The sequence below is a fragment of the Poeciliopsis prolifica genome, unplaced genomic scaffold (assembly GCF_027474105.1).
Source record: "Poeciliopsis prolifica strain line A6 unplaced genomic scaffold, Auburn_PproV2 SCAFFOLD020, whole genome shotgun sequence".
In the NCBI taxonomy this organism is placed as follows: Eukaryota; Metazoa; Chordata; class Actinopteri; order Cyprinodontiformes; family Poeciliidae; genus Poeciliopsis; species Poeciliopsis prolifica.
The window spans coordinates 358,732-376,472 of record NW_026562395.1 but is presented as its reverse complement, the minus strand read 5'-3'; the positions used below and the strand labels follow the sequence as shown (position 1 = coordinate 376,472).

Here is a 17,741-nt window from a genome sequence, read left to right as displayed (position 1 = left end):
GGGGCGCAGTGAGAGTGGTATCTTCCCTATCCAGTCCCGAGTTGGAGCACGGTTCATCAGTCATTTTTATGACCCATCATCTGCTGCCTTCTTCATCATTGTCATCATCATTAGATGCCATCAGTCATCACCATCAATCCTAACTGTGAGAGTTACAAAGTAATACATCATTATTATCTCTTTGTTACACTAGGTACCGACTGCAATTCCCCGATAGCTGATGCTGCACGTCTGCCATGATTTCTTTTTTTGTCCTTTCTTTTGTTCGTTGTGTACATATTCAATTTAACAAGCGTCTCAATAGCTGTATGGAGTTTTGCATTTAAGGCCTTAATTATTTAGTTTAGAGTTGTGCAGTTTTTTTCTTGACCAGATCTTATTTCTGTTCTGCTTGTAACTAAGATAAAAAAAATCTGAATTTCATCTGCCCCCAATCTCAGGACTCTGAGACGAAATGAATGATGAGACGAGACTTACTTTTTTTTTTTCACTTTGAACTTTGGTTTAAGAATACACTTGCACTCTCTGGACAGTTGTAATATAAAATGAATAAATGAACAAATTAAGATATTTTACGTGTTAAATGTGTTTAAAATTTTCATTTTAAACGCATGGGATTTATTAATAGTTTACAAAAATCTTATTGGTGGTTCTGGATTTGCACTAACCTGACACACACATTCTTATAATTATAAGAACAACAGGGATCCTCTCAGATTCATTTTGCTGAGATTATGCAGTGACACTAACTAGAGTGAGTGGGCTGTGGTCAAGTGGGTTATTTCCTTAAGCCAGCCTCTTCACATGTTTAAGCGTTTGATGATGCACTTGGCGGTAAAACCCTGGATGCTTTAGTGGCACACTGGCAAGACTGCAAACAGTTTCATTAGATGAACCTAGAGAGAAGAGGAAGTGTTTTTTGATGTTCCTCCTACATGAGGTTTAACTGTGTGGGGTTCTTTCTGGCCTCCAGGATCCACGCTCTGGCTAATGTGTTGCTTTTTAACTCCTACACACTAAGGGAGAGGAATCCTCAGTGTGTCTGTCGACCAGTTTGCTTGGCAGGTTACTTAGACACACACTGAGTGGGCCTACATAAAATGTAGTGTCATTACTTTTGTTGTTGGATTAAATCATATTGCTCGGCATTGATAAGTTAAAACTCCTCAACAACAACCACAACAGCAGAAACAATGACATTGCATGCAAGCTCAAAAATATAAATGTAAAAATGGAAACAAAATGGAAACGTTAAATAAAAACAGCCATTTTTTGTAATAACGAGGCAGATTTACTAGCTTAGTTTTAATTTCTTATCCGAAGTCAAGAAATGTGTATGGGAAAGAGTAAAATAAAATGTACCCAAGAGAGTTGTCAAGACTCAGAACACAGGCATCAATTTCTAACACCAAGACTAAAGTAGCGCCAGCAAAGTCTGCAGCTTAAATGTGAGTTCAAAATTTACATGGCAATTTGTCAAATCAGTGAGAGGAGGAAATAAGGAGAAATGTGGTCAGAGAAAAATTCTTTGGAGACCTAACCAACTGGAACCGTGCACAACAGTTTAAGCGTTTTCTGTGGGTGAAATTTCTATTTCTAAAAAGAAGTCATATGTTTTTCATTTTATGCTTCTATTGAGTAAACAGTGGTTTTGACCTCTAAATTTGGATTTGTTGTGGTTTTATACATCTTATGCTTTTTTTAAGGTCAGAATATTTTGCTGCTGATTCCTCCTGACATTTCAGATTGTCTCTTGGTCACAATGTCATTTCAACATGGGGCTGTCTCCTTATCTTCAGCATTGGCACGTTACACATTGATTCTGAGGCTGAAATGTGAATGTGTAAATCTTCCCGCTCAGGGACACACTGCTTGCAGTCACATTTAGTCAAAACCCTGGGCTTTTTGCGTTTCTCTGTAATATTGAATCTGGCGCTGTTAAGGGCAAAGCAAAGTTTAGTCTTGTTACACCATTCATAGTGGATAGAAAACATCTTTTTCATTTTGGGAGAGAGCGAAACACTGAATCAATCAGAAAAATGCACATTTGGCTTTAGATATTTCATTTAAAAAAATCTGAGTAAATATCAGCGTGGGAGAAAAGAAAAGCAAGAGAGAAGAAGAAAGAAGAAGAAGTGAAACTTAACACATACAATTCTTTTATGTCTTATCAGTCACGTACACAGTGCCTTCCACCCATCTCTCTCCTGTTGGGAGTTTCTCTCAGTTTCTCCCATCTCTGGTTAATTGGTACCTTTGACCCTAATTAAACCTGGTTCAGAGAAGTTTCGGTTGGAAAGAGAAGAATAAACATCTTCACTGAAAACTCCATTATCAGTTCCATAAGTATAACACCAGAAACCTTCGTTATCTTTGTTATCATTCTTCCCAGTAAATCAGCAAAAATTTTATTTTCCAAGACGATATTGAAACCATACTTTACAGAAACAATTTTAAGTTTTATTCAAAGTTTCAAGGAGCAAAATAAATAAGGTCACATGATTAATTAAACGCATAAATTGTAACATATTAGTAATGATGTTTTTGTTTTTGTTTTGTGCAGTCTCATTTCAATGAATCAATTCATTATAGTCGATATTTTATATTCACCTGAACGTCCTTGTGAATAAAATTTGAATCAGTGCTGTACCCTTGAAGAGAAGATTGAATAAAAAAAGTGCATAAATTATATCAGATGTTTTTTTTATTATTATTTTTTGTTTGCTTTAAGTCTCAATCAAAATTCACCTTTCACTGTTTCATTATACAAAAAAAAGGCTGTTGTTGATTGTGCAAATGCTTTTGCTTTGTTCACAGATTGACAATGAGGAGTATGGAGAAGCTCTGTCACTCGCTCAGGCATACAACCTGGACTCTGATCTAGTCTACCAGAGACAGTGGAGGAAGAGCCATGTCAGTATCGCCTCAATTCAAGATTATCTGGTAAGAATTGAGGGAAGTACAAGAAAAAACTGATTATTTATAGCAAGCATTTAGCTGTTTATCACTGTATAATTAGCTTAATTTGTGAGAAGAGCAGAGTGGGAAAATCACAAGCTGAAGCTCAAGAGAAAAAAAAATAGAACATGTAACCTTATTTAAGGTCACCTTTTTTGCTTTTACTTTTCTAACTCTGCATCTCACTTTATCACATAATTTCTTCTTGTCTCAGTTCTCCGTATTTTATTCCCCTGAACTCTCCTAGAGCAAAATCCGCAAGCGCTCCTGGGTATTGCATGAGTGTGTGGAGCGTGTCCCAGAAAATGTAGATGCTGCTAAAGAGCTACTTCAGTACGGGCTGAAGGGAACTGACCTCGAGGCCCTGGTAGCCATTGGGCTAAATGAAGATGGTGGCAGGTGGGATACTTCATTCTGAACACAAACATCTATCTTAGGGGCACAAGTGACTTTTACCTGTGTTGCCCCTGCTGACGAGGAGCTTATTCTGCATGTTGTTTTTTTTTTTTTCATTTCTCAGGTTTATCATGCCTGGTGATGTGGATCTTGATGATCTCCCATATGAAGACCTCTTGTCTGATGATGAGGAACTGGAGATGAAGAAGGATAAGGAGAAAAAGAAAAGACAGGAGCTGCTAGCCAAGGTTGATTTCAGCAGGTATGCAGGTTTTACTACCAATTTTTGACTTTTAACTCTACAATTTTATATACCAGTCTAACACCAGTTTAACCATTTCATTGAAAACTAATGAATGGTGACTGGGTTTAACAGGAATTTAACCCAATTTTTGTCAGTTTAATCACTCATGGAGAATTTTTCCTTGCACTTTATCTCCTGTAATCAGCTGTTCTTATCACTTTCCCTCTGGAGTCATTCTCTACCTTTTTGTCTTCTGTGCCTTGGGCTCAACCTTCTTTCTGATAGTTTTGAGATCAAACAAAACTATGGTTGTGTTAAGGATCTCTGACATCCAACTTCAGAGTTCATGTGCTATTGTATTTTCCTTGGCTGGAAAAGTATGGAGTATAATTTTTGAAAAGTATTTATTTCCAACCTTTACTCTGCAATCCATTCTGCAATAACATGTATCCATCTCTCTGACCATCCAATCTGGCTATCAGTACCTCCTTCCATCTATCCATTAGTGTATAAGTCAGAAAAATAATTTGTCCTATGCAGTTCTACACAATATAGTGGGTCATTTTAATATAAAAATGAGGGCCTCAATAGAGAGATGATGTATCTCTTGAGAATTTGGAGACAAAGAGTTTTTAAATGTTATCATTCAGTAGAAAAGTTTTCTTGATGGTTCCATTTGAGCTATAACTTTTCTCCAAAAACCAGCAGGAAAGAATATGTATGGCGGACTTTAGAAAATGTGGTTAAAAAACAAAACACTACAAAGTTAATTTTGCTCTGCGTAATTCTTATTTAGTTCAAGCCAGACAGACATCCTGTAGGTCTTCGAATGTAAGAGAGGATCTCTTTGGCTGCTGGACTCAAGCTGAGTTGGCAATCAAAGCCCTGGCTTGGTGTCTTTTAGGCTTACTTAATTTAATATTTATGTAATTATGTGTTGGTATGTTTTTCCTCTTTTTTTTTTCTTTTTACTAACCAGTAGGTTTAATCTATTTATTCATCTAGAAAACTTGAGAGAACCATTTGTTGAGTGGGTGAAAAAAATCCCACCAAGGGAAACCTGACCCTCCCCAGTGGGAGATGGCTCATTTGGCAAGTTGTTATCTTGTGTATCAAAATATTGCTTTATTTTTTTAGTATCCACTCTATGCCAGACAGGAAACTCTGTGGCTAACACATTATGTTTATAGACAGAAAAAACAGGAGTGGATATTAGAGAGGGCTGCCAAATTTAACTGATAGTTTGATTAGGTGGCACAGAAGAGAGAGGATCATAAAGGCAGCCATGCTAATGAGGATGAAGGGGGAAAAGACAGAGGAAAACCATTGGCACAGATTAGTGGGTAATCGGTTGGAGGTAATTTATGCCTTTGTTGTCGAGTGCCCAGGGAAAGACTAATGAAAAACCCTTTAGTGATCACTAATCACCCCTCATACGCACATGCAAATGTGCGTGCTCATGTATCCCAAAAACATTCCTAATGCGATTTCATGCACATTACACACACCTGTTTAAATGAATGTACATTAATGGAGGGAAATAATCATAAGCATGCAGGGATATTACACTTTCTAAATGCAAATCTACACTGTTTGCATAGTTCCTGCTGGTTTTGATCTGAAAGTTGCTGGATTCTGCACTGCTTTGTTCTTTTTACACCACGTTCTTACAATAGCTGTTGAGCCTGCAGTGTGAATTTGAATGAAAACAAGCACAAACTTTGTAATTGGGAGCTTTGTAATGCCTGCCATTCATTTGCTGTAATGTGTCATCATTTTGCTTGTGTGATTATCTGTGTGACTCATCGTATATGTAATAAACCAGAGCTTTAATGCAGACTTATAGTTGTGTCGATAAATAAAAGATGGAAGATGAGCGCAGGGTTTTAGGAGGGTGTAAAAAAAAAAATCTATCATTTATAGCCATGAAATAGGCCATTGCATTGAGAGTCATTAGTGAATTTACTTCTTAAAACATGGATATTTTTCTCTCTTATCTGTCTTTGAGTTGTCATGTCTCCCAGAGAGCTGACATGTGTTCCCAAACTGTGTTTGTGTGTGTGCCCCTAATGGAACCAGCCATGTTGACGGCAGGCCTGCGGCTGAGGCCTGTGAGTCACATAATAATTCTCTTAATTTCTTTTTAACTACCCAACCATTACAGAAATGGCTTGGTATTGATCACATCTGCTCTTGAGTAAGTCAGGGCGCCTTGTGCATCAAACTGTAGACCATCAGACAGAGTGCATTTTTGAGCCTGCCACGTGTCCAAACTGTGAAATAAAATGTCATTATTCCTAAATTGTGGTAATCTTTGGTAAGAAAATAGAGGTGAACATTTTAAAAGTCTTGGTGGATATTGAGTGTTCTGATTAAATGAAGCCCACTCTGTTCCTTTTAGTAGGATCTGTGCAACATGTTTGCAGAAGAATTGAACATTCACATCATATACGGAGAAATGAGAAATTGGTGGACACGGGTGAAGATAAAAGAATGTACTTTGCTGCAAGGTGTTTGTGTTCTTCGTAGATCAGATTTACGCTTCAGCTAGAAGTCTAATTTCCTCCTTTCTGCAGTGTTGGAGTGTTGCAGTGTTTATCTGCCTGTGCAAGAATAGTTGAATGCAGGCTGTGTGCTTCATAGAAATACACACTTATACACACAATTTTGCAACAGACAGCATGGATTACAGTTTAAGATGTCACAGATTTGATTCATTCAGTCTTTTCTTTCTCACATTTGTAAGAACAATTCAGAAAAATAAACTGCAAACCTTTTTAAAGGTGCAGATCCTATTCTACTCTCTGTAGTGAATTACCAGGTTTCCCTTTATTGTATTCACCACTGAACTGCAGAATGTTGTTGTTTATACTGCCTCTTAGTTGAACAACATTGCAGAATTGCAACTAGAAACTTCATTCAGACAGCGACATAATCCAGTCATTTTTGTGCATTTTGATAGTAGCTTTCAGCCAATAAAAATGAATGATTTTTTTTTTTCTGAAAGTTTGAATATTAACACCCTAACACCCTTTTTAAATTCAGAACTTTCATGTTATGGCCATGCAATGGCCTATGCAATAATGGAGAAGACTGCAGGCTTAAGAATCATCCAGCAGACAGATGATAACAAACTCCACAGGGACGTTAAGACAGAAAAGGATATTTCCAAAGAAACTGGCTGTGTCCAAACATAGATATGGTAAGCTAAGTGGGAGCGAAAAGTGAAATTGAAGTAAAATAACACTGATTTCACTATTTATACTGATCCTCTTTTCAGGTGAAAGTAAATTTTACTTTTTATTTGAACGCCACTCTTAGATTCTGTGTCTTTGTAGAGGAAGAGTGAAAGGACACAGAATCTAAGTTGCTTAAGGACTAGTGTGAAGTTTCCACACTCAGTGATGATTTGTGAAGTTGTGTCGGTTCACTCTGCCTTCATAAAGTTCAGTCAGTGCAGCTGTCAACCACATTATGCTTCCTTCTGCTGTCCAGCAGACGGAAGATACTGAATGTATGTTCTTTGAAAATGTGGTGCCTGTTCCAAGCACCACAAAACTACACCAAACGTCATCAGAACAGTGAAGTCCTGATCTTAAGTAACCAGGTATTCCTACTTCAGAGCCAATAGCTTGTAGCATCCACCAACTGAGATCATCTACAGTACATGGACATACTGTTCTATTTGTTGATATTTGTTTTAAAAGCCTTTTATTTTGTAGTAATATTTTTTCTTGTTGGGTCTTCATTAGCTAATAGCCATAATCATCAAATTAGCAAAAATAGATGCTAATACTTAAATGATTACAATAAAGTAATTATTTGAGCATGTTTTAATATTAATAGTATAGATTAAATGGGAGGTGGACTCATTCTGAATGCTCACCTTCATCTGGAGTGATACAGGTTGCAATTTGTCACTAAAATGAAGAAACTTCCCACAATATAAGCTATTTGCTCACTGTCAGAAGTTCTCTGTCCTTTTTTTATTGTTTCAAGCAATGATCAGTCACATCCTCAAGAGAACAGGAGAGGGGTAAATATATTTTTTCTACCTCTCTCCTCATCCCTCTTCCTTACCCTTTTGCCATTCATCTCCTCTCTCCTCTCTCCAACGTTGCTCTGAGAAAACAGAGCAAAGTAATTACCAGTAGTGCAAGCTCCAAACCAGCACTCTTTGATGTGCCAGAGGGTGTTTTGAGTGTTAATCTTTGTTAGTCTTTGCAGAGACACCACGATAAAACTTGATATCACCCTCGGTAATTAGGGATTAAGGATTAAAATGAAGGATGAGAGGTCAGGTCCAGTGCTGTTGATCCAAGACTGATTTTCAAGGGGCAGACCAGATCTTTCCCAGAGATTGCCTGGATCTTTAATGTTTGTAGTCATTCAGTTTATTTATAGCTGTGATTAAATGATATTGGACATTGATTTGATTCTTGTAGGATAATCACTCACCTCATCGATGGGATCCTATAAATGACTGAATAGGTTTTTGTGGTCAAAGGAAGTTGATTTAGCTGGCTTAGAAAATGATTAGTTTAGAGGGCAGTCCAGTCAAAAGTTCAATATGTCCCTGTGGGTGTCCTCAGACGAATCAATTTCCAGTTAATTTGTGTCTTATTGCAGTGAACAGACTAAGGCAAACATCTAGTGTCACTGTGGGTAACATTACTAGCCAAGACCTTGTGTCAGAGTTGAGGTCTTTAATTAAGTGTCTGGATTTTACTGAAATGCCTTTTTTTATATATATTCAGGTTGACCCTGGAGCAGAAGGAGCTGTGTCGTAGTCGACTGAAACTGCTCTGCTACCTGGACCGACTGGCAACGTACGAGGTAACAAGAAGTCTACCACTGAACAGCACAGTGAGATTATACTGCTAAAAATATGCTCATAATCTCTTAAATGCAGCTGTGACCTTTCTAAATGTCAATAATTTCAACAAAATAAGATTCAGTTCACAGTGTTCAGAAAAACACAAATTTTCCAAGCTGCGTATAGGGAAATTTGGCAACTTGTTCAACAAAATACAAATGGAAAGAATCAAATTAATAGTTAGGTTTATACATGCTCTGTATTGTATGACTTGGGTCAAATATTTTGGGTTTTCTTCAAAAAGCGTCTTGCAACAGGTTGTTGGAATTTTGACCTGTTCCTCCTGACAGAACTGAAGTGATTGACTCCAGTTTTTAAGGCTGCTTTGCTAATATATGCCTTTTCATCTTTGACCACATATTCTTAAAGGGCCTTGTGATGCCCCTCTTTTCTTCCCCTCCAACTATATATAGCAACTGACATATGCACACACACACACACACACACACACGCACACACACGCACACACACACACACACGCACACACACACACACACACACACACACACACATGCAAACTTTCAGTTTCATCATATCTCAACACATGACTGGTCTGTTATGTTGATTTTAGACTTCTTTCATTTTGACTGGCCTTTCAATCCATTTGAGTTTGGGACATGTTTCATTGCAGATGGTAACACTTTAATGCCAGCCTCTGTCCGTATTTTCACCATATCTTTTGCTCAGGATTCCTTGCCATAACACAGAAACCGTCTCCTTTGGGAACTGCTTGACAGCTGTTCCTTCCTATGTTGTTTTCAGTTACTAACAAGTGATTGAACAGATTAACGTGTCACCTTAAGACAAGCGGAAAATAAACACAATGAAGAATCAGACATTTTTTATATTTTCATGATGTCACAAGAAAACAGTGTGTCTGAAAAATTCTTAATTGTTGAGGAAGACTCTCTTCCTTTTCTTATTGAGTCTTAAAAAGTACAGGGTCTCAAAGATAAAATTCTATGTTGAGTCTCTTAATTATAATGCACACTTTTATAAAGAGAAAGTCATCCTGACAGCAGGGTTTAGCAATAAAAATCTTCACTTTGAGAAATATCATACTGTTGCATGATCTTGTGTGACAAGTCTATAAATCCCTAATGGAGGGTGTTTCTAGTTGTGCATTGATTATTCATTCTTTAGTCTGCAGGTCCAGAGGAGGCTGAATGGATGTTTTCCAAACTCGCATCCTAATTTTATCCTCAGCGTCCAGCTTGAATCTGTGGGAATTAATACAAAGAGAAGGACTAAGAAGTACTATTAATTTTAATTAAAATTGCATTAAGTAAAAAGGATTCTAATGCCTCCCATATTTTCACTTGTGTTTATGTGGAACACAAACGGCTTTAATGTTTTCTTAAACATTCTTTATGGCTTAGATGTTTTCCCTCTAGCAAACTAATGCTTTTTGCTTTCATATCAAATCCCTACAACGCACAGAGGATTTTCTCATCTATCCTGCATGGATACTTTCTCTTAACCCCACTAATCTCTAGAAATATAAAAACGGCTAAAGAAGATATGGATGTGAGAGGATTTTTAAGTATATGAATGGAAGACTGAAGAAGTGGCAGATCCTTCGTGCTCTAACATATCATACATTACTCATAGACTGGCTATAGAAGCACTTCAGCGCAACAGAAACACATCTGAAGTGAAGCTTGACTCTTGCAGCCAAGTGCTCAAAAAAAAAAAGTAAATTTTTATATTCAGTTTGAAGGATGTTAACATGCACACCCTGCTCATCCACAATAAATCACAAATGAACAAGGCTTTGCTTTCCCTCATGCAAAAGGAGATGAGATTTTCTTTACCCTGCTGCATATTCAGCTCTGACAGGGTGGCGTCCCTTATTTTACTCGTACATTGTCATGGTAACGCCAGGACTCGTCAGATGCCTTTCGCCCCAATCCGTTTTCTCTGGCCATCTATGAATATGATATTAGGGTTTTTATCATCCCAACTCGGGCCGAGTCTGCCTGAGTACGACCCATTCAAAGGCTATCCATCACACACATTCATTTTGACATGCTCTTCAACACACACGCATATTCAAGCATGAAAGATGCTGCAGAGATTTTATACCCACAGATAAATCCCTCTAGCCAAAGGCCAGAACAACAAATGTTCCTTCCTGACATATGCACACATACACACACTCACAAGTTCCAAAGTCAAATAGCATCTCTGTTGACTCTTCTTTTCTGCATTTCTTCACATTCTCATCTGCTTCTTTCTCTGTCCCTCCCATCTTTAGTTTGGTTTGCAGCAATTATTCTGGAAAGATAACCCTTCTGCTTCTCAAATTTGATTTAATGAACTTTTTTGTCAGTTTTTTATCTCTACTTCTCACTGCTCCTCCCTCCCTTTTTTCCAGGAGATTCTAGGTGGGCCTCATGCAGCTGAACAGAAATATGATGCAGAGTTCTTCAAGAAATTCCGGAGTCAAAATATCGTTCTGTCTGCAAGAAACTATGCAAGGGTAACATGAGAGTCTCATTTTCTTCAAAGTTTGTTCTCATGATGTCTTATTCTAGCTGCATTCATCACCTTAAAAAATATTCTCTGAATTTTCAGTTTCATTTGAAATAAAACTAAAACTGTAGTGACTACAGTTGATGTTTTCTCATGTTTGTTTCTCTGTAGGAGAGCAATGTTCAGGCTCTGAATATTCTGTTCACGTATCATGGGGAAGAACTCCTGCAGCACAGGTTGGCTATCCTGTACAACTTTCCAGAAACCACCTCTCCCCACGAATATGCCGTTCTGCTACCCGAGGCCTGGTGAGACGTAAACAAAGGCTCACATACATCACGATACAAATTATTTAAAATACATGTCTGACATAAAAAGCCAACAGCAAGATCGTGACTTCTTTTTATTAAATACCCCTCAGGTTCTTGCCAGATATGATGTAGGCATGTTGTGGTTTTTTTCACATATTTGTAGAAGTTTTATATTGATGTTTGGTAAAGTATATGTGGATGTTTTTCTTTCCAGATGTAAATTCTGATTAAGGGAGCCCTATATTACATTTCTCACTAGTTTAATTATTCCAAGTATCCAACTTGATGAATTAATATAAGCAAAATTAGATTTTTTTTCAATATGCATTAGACAATAAGAGATGCTCTTAGCATGTGGTCAAGTCCAAGTTATTTCAGAAATAGAACTATTTTTTTTATTTACGTTGGAAAAGCACCTGCAATTATTTTTATAAATTACAATATAACAATGACTCATTTAGCATCAGGCTAATTTTATAGTTGTTTCAGGTCTGCAGCGGTGACAAATGAGCTTGCAGTAAAAGGAAAATTTCTTTACTTATCTGGGAAAGAAACTTTCTAACTGTCTCGAACAAGATTAAAAATCTTGTTAGAGGCTATGTGTTCTATCAGGGCATTAACGTATCTGCAGTTGGAATGGTAATCCTTCACTTTAAAATTGTATCACTTTGCTTTAAAGTTTTAAAAAGTTTTTTTCCAAGAAGGAAAAAATAAAACAGGTGGTTACACAATACCTTCTGTAACAAAAAAGTTCAACTGTTTTCTTTTTAATCTATTCTGTGGCTCATAGGAGGTACTTTCATTAGCATTGTCTTTGGTTTGTGTCATTAGTTTTATGAATGCTTACACAATTAGGCTTGCAACTAAGTACCTGAAAATAATTTTTATTTCTTTTAATTATGTGACTCCTGTGTGCTTTAATAAGAAATTGTGGACATTTTCTATTTATCTTCAGCAGTAGGCTGTACAGATCAATTCTCAATAGACTTGTTTGCAACTGTAATTTGCCGTGCTCGTTGGTTGGTCATTATTAAAGCAACCTGGCCACATTATGGGCTATTTATTAGTATATTGTTTGCCGGACCCCTGCAGAACTGCTGGCTTTGCTAAGCACTTTTTTGAAAGTGTGGTTTCATATTAATTTGTTCTGCTACTTAAAAAAAACTATTTGTTTTATTTTGCACTGAAACAAGTGTAAATCAAAGTAAAGGTAGAAATGGTAGCTTCTGTAAGGAAATTTTGATTCTGTACTGCAGAAACAAGTTGATCAATAAAGCAAGCCAAATTTATTTTTAAAACTGAAAGCACAAACCAAAGTGCTCAGGATAAAATGTGGAAGAATAAAAATATAAAACACAATACAGTACACAAATAAAAATTCATACTTGCATGACAGAAAATAAATGTCATCCTATCAATACAATCCTAATAAAATTTACTTTTTTTATACGTGGTCATAGTCAAAACCAAAAAGCTGGTTCTTTAGACTACATTTAAAAATATCAGTAGAAGAGTCTATTTCATTATGTCAGTGAGATGAAGACAAGGTGTGCATGTGCAGCAGCTCAGAGAGGTGGTGTGGGGTAACACCACTTAAGGCTTTAAAAACAAATGAAAGAATTGTAAAATTAACTCTAAAATTGACAGGCAGCCATTGTAGAGAGAATAAAACAGGCTCCCTTCTCAGTGTACCATCTAAAAGCTGGGTGGCTGCATTTTGTACCAGTTAAAGATGTGACAAGGATGACTGGCTATCACCAAGGTACAGTCAGTAACAATAATCCAACAAAATTGCAATAAAAACCTGGATTACTGCTTCCAAATCATCTTTGACAGGATGGGTTCAATTTTGGCCAGTTGCCTCAGCAGCAGAAAGCTGGATTTTATATGTATATATCTATCGATCGATCGATCGATCGGTAGATAGATTGATCGATGTATGTGTATATATAAAAGAAAAAGGTCTTCTAGAGTCATGACTTTTACTACGCAGGAGTAATTGTCCTTCTGGTTCCCATCCACACGCATGCCCAGACACACAGTTCTGTACAGCCTTTCTTTTTTTTTATATTAGCCATGTCTTGAGTTTGTATGGAGGTCAGGCGGTTGTGGCTCTGCAGTGGGCATCCATCATGGAGCTGCCGCTGTGGGCCAGTTTTCCATTTCCCTCAGCTTGTGAGCACCAACTGCTGCTCCTTCAGCACTCACTCCCACACTGCAGCAGACGGAGCGCGCTCACACCATCTGTCTGGGGCTCACTCTATATACTGGAGTCTTGCTTCATTGAAACAAGGGGAGAGAGGGTGAATATAGTATTCTTCTGTAATATCGATCAGGTTTTTGTGGGGACTTTGAGAAACATTGATGTTGAAAAAATTTACTTGTAGTTTGAAACTGTTTTCACAATAAACCCAAAGAGTTAAAATGCTTTACATCCTCGCCTCACCCCTGCTGCCCTGCTCCCCTGATGTGAAGTAGATCAGAGCTGTAGATGTAGAATGATTTATTCCACTTATTGATATCTGAACCTGCTCACTAATATTTACTCTGCTCGCTCTATCAGAGCTGTCGTTAATGAAGAAAAAAGACCAGGTAGTAAGTAAAATAGAATGAATTTTCTCAAGTCTATTAAGTCCTTAATAAATGTAATATTAGGTTTAGTCACTTCTCCAAATTTGGATGACTTTCCTCTGTAGTGTTGCTATAAATCTCTGACACAAATTTTTTCAAGTCAACATAAATCACATCTGCTACTTTCTTTTCATGTATTTTTGTGATTGGATAGAATTTATAGCAGTGCTAATAAAACTGCTGCAGCGCGTGTGCACTCGGCCTTTAACGGCACCGAAGATGATTTGTTGCTGCACTATCTCTTGGAGTTTACAGCCACAGTACATATTTTCTCTGTCCACAGAGGAGTAGATAACAGAAAGAAATGCACTTTTCTTGACCGTGGAAGTCTCTGTGTGTAGGCATTTTTATGCTTTTTGCATGAGAATTTATTTTTTTGGGGACTCATCAGCTCCAGTATATAAGGTTAAAGAATCATAAACACAAACCTACAGCTTCTCTGAAGAGTTGAAATTGTTGTAGCTGCTATGACCCAATGTTTCGACAGTACAGTTTACATGTCTACCAGTAATCAGGTATGAGTGTAGTTGGTGCAACTGAACTGAAAAAAAAAAAAAAAAAACAGTTGGCTTAGATTGCATTAAAGTTGGCAGTTATTTTTTTCATGTAGGTTCAGGTTTGTTTTAGAAAGCCTTTTTACCCTAGTAAGTGAAATCATAAGCTGCATTTTGTTATTTATTCAGGTTATCAAAAACAGAAGAAACCTGTCAGGGTCCACATGCTTTTTCACAGCACTGCAGGTGTTTTATGGCTGTCCTGATAAGCTAGTTTGTTCAGTTATGTAATTTGAAATTTGCATTTGTGGATGCTGCTCCTTAATCCTGTTTTTCTGTTACAGTACGGATGAAAGAGGGGAGTTGGCGTTGATCCCTTGGGAGGAGCAGAGACACAGAGAGATGGACTGGTGTGAGGCAGAAGAGTGCAGGTAAATACTTTGGATAAATACTGATTTTTAGCCTTTCAAGTTTATACATATTAAACTCCAACATTCAGACCATAGGGTTTAATGTGTAATTATATGATCTACCCATATATTAACAAAAAACCTCCCAGCCACGTTGCAAAATCATGATAATTCATATTCCATAAAGGCCAGATGCTTGTGCTGGCATCATTATGTGAAACAAAACATGACATCCTATTATCCAAATGTTAAATAGAGCCATATCAGACTAATGCTGAATCCTGTTGTGCTGCCAATTTGTGCCATTTGCTGTCTATTACGAGGGAGGCAGCTTCATTTACAATTGTACTTTTCAGGCACAGTTTTATTACTCCTTGGTGTAGAGAGGAAATATAGATTATCACCTATTTGGAAATGAGTCCTGGGGTTTCATTTTTGTTTAGATAATAAAAATAACATGTTTTTATGTTGGTATTCCTTCCTCCATCAATCCTTCATCTTCTTTCTTGAGATAGGGAGATATTTTCTGTTTTGGTATCAACTCTAAATGCTAATGTTTGACATTTTTACCATGTCATGCATACTTACCTCATCAGTTTGTGAAATGTTAACAGCAGTGCTTTCTAAACTCAGCATGTTCCAAAATAGAAGTGGGCAACTTTACAAAAATGGGCATGACAGGCAAAGCTTAAATGGATAAAACTAAACTTTCTGTAAAACATTCAACCTTGCTGTTGTCTGCTGACAGTTTTCATGAGGTTTTGATTGACCAATCAAGTTAAAAATATTCTGATTCTAGTCAATACCCTTTTAGTCAGTAACTAATTTGACTGGAATTAATGATTTACATTTAAATAAAAACTCCTCTTTTAATTATCTAGAGTGGTTCTGGACCAAAGCTTGTTTGATGATGATGGTTTCCTATATGAGGATTCTCCAGAGTTGCAAAGATTTCGTACAGCCAAACCGTCCATTGAGCTTCTATCTGACTGGTACCGGAGTAGAGCCCAGGACATCGACTCCACCTCCAGACAGGTATGAACTTTGGAAAAAAAACAGCATTATCATTGTGCACTGTTGAGCATAATGATAGAAAGATAATGATTTGGAATAGTTTTGTACCTTACAGTGCTTGTGCATGCTAAAGTATACTAAAGTGAAATATGAGGCCATCTGTCTGTCAACTACAGTTTGTACTGGTCATACAGCTTGACAATGATCCCAAAAATCACTGAAAATTTCCGGTAGAATGAATAAGAAAATAAGAAATTAAGATAGTGAGATTCCCTTGTAAAAATTAAGATCTAGATTAAAATGATTCTCCAGCACCTTACAAGAGCGTTGTAAAAGTATCTTCAAGTCTCAGTGAACTGAGGCAATGTGATCAAGAAAAGGTTGTGATTTTTTTTTTTCAGTGATCTTAAAAACAAACAAACAAAAAAGCTTCAAGGAGAAATGGATTATTTAAGGTCACTGTTATAGAGTATATGTTATATAAGTGGGTACAAGGGTGTGCATTTATATTGTGCTCATATCTACATGCTTATTACATATTTCCACATTTCATATTTAGCAGTTGTAATATTTTGGCCTAATATTTTGGCACATGTATAGCCACCTCTTAGCATTTTCTTTCATCTGTAGATGGAAACCAAAAACTATTTTGTGCAAACAGATATCTCCAGTAGTGAGTGTAAAACTCTTAACCGAAGGGTCTTTTAGCTTTGAACGTCCAACAGTTGAAGTATTTCATTTCCCATTGTGTTCACTTTGTTTGAAAACATTTTCTCGTCCCTTGTTGGGAATGAAATCAGCTCAGACTGCAGGTATTTTCTCCCATCTTATGCACCCCGTTGATTACTCTTTTCAGGTTCCCTCTGCTTTATTGTGACTTACAGCAGGGCAGCAGCAGAAGGCAATTAATGGAAGCCTGGCTATTGGAAAGATAATTGCTGTTGCACACTACTTTTAGATAATTGAGGGCAGAAAACTGTGATGAGCGTGGATTCATAATGCAGAAGAGATGTTGCCAACCTCCATCAGTCAAGGTCACTTTGATCCTGTCTGTGACAGTTATTATCATATTGGCCATATGGACTTTTAATGAAGAGAAACCAAAGCTTCTGTCATCTGCGCTCTGATGCCGGGGCTGTAAAATAAGACTTGATGGGACTTGTTTAGAGGAGTAATGGGATATAAACGCTGGAGCTGCCCACTGTCTCCACCCACACCATCTAAACTACAACCCTGTCCCCATTTTACCTACTTCACAGTGATGGATCAAAGATGTCAGAGCACTCTCTTTATCTTTGTGAAAGAACTAACTAGGCAGAAGTCATATTGTTCCCCTTCATTTCTCTATTTCATTCCTTTCCTTCAGCTCAAAGAGGATGGAGGAATAGAGATTTGGGGGTCCATTGCTCATTTTTTGTGAGACCTGGGGAATTGCTGCTTTCATCATCCACTAGAGAGAGGGAGACTTAGAGAGTCTGGAGAAAAATCGTAGGCTTTGTTAATCTCAAGGAATCACACCAGCTTTCCCTTTCATTCTCTCCCTTGTTTCGTTTTAATTAGAACTCATCTCTTCTTGCTCCTTAACACGTTACTCCAGGAGTCTCTTGAGACTCGCCTTGCTCTTCATGTCTTCTGCGCCTTCACACTTTTTCTCACACGTGCTGAACTGACATATATCCTAAAAATTCTGGTATTTTATTCCTTCGTAAAAGTATTCATACCACTTGAACTTTTTCAGATACATCAGAAACCTGTGTTTCATAAAAGTTTCATGTCACACAGCAACACCAAATACTTCGTAGTTGTGAAGTGGAGCTAAAATGATGCACAGTTTATTTTATTTTTTTCCAAATAGAAACATGCATTTTGATTAATACTCATTAATCAATTTTATTGTAATTACAGAAGCAAGTCTTCTTGCCTCTCTTTCCA

At 37.2% G+C, this 17,741-nt stretch overlaps 1 protein-coding gene across 1 annotated transcript in view; it reads left to right on the top strand.

Moving 5' to 3' along the window:
• The window catches only part of nbas (NBAS subunit of NRZ tethering complex), a 152,822-nt gene that overhangs the window by 24,682 nt on the left and 110,399 nt on the right, over nt 1-17,741 (top strand). The window contains exons 16-23 of the mRNA XM_055044449.1: nt 2,818-2,943; nt 3,206-3,357; nt 3,479-3,616; nt 8,356-8,434; nt 10,852-10,956; nt 11,121-11,257; nt 14,730-14,816; nt 15,677-15,830. Coding sequence (XP_054900424.1) covers nt 2,818-2,943; nt 3,206-3,357; nt 3,479-3,616; nt 8,356-8,434; nt 10,852-10,956; nt 11,121-11,257; nt 14,730-14,816; nt 15,677-15,830 — 978 coding nt within the window. The remainder of the gene's footprint in view (nt 1-2,817; nt 2,944-3,205; nt 3,358-3,478; nt 3,617-8,355; nt 8,435-10,851; nt 10,957-11,120; nt 11,258-14,729; nt 14,817-15,676; nt 15,831-17,741) is intronic.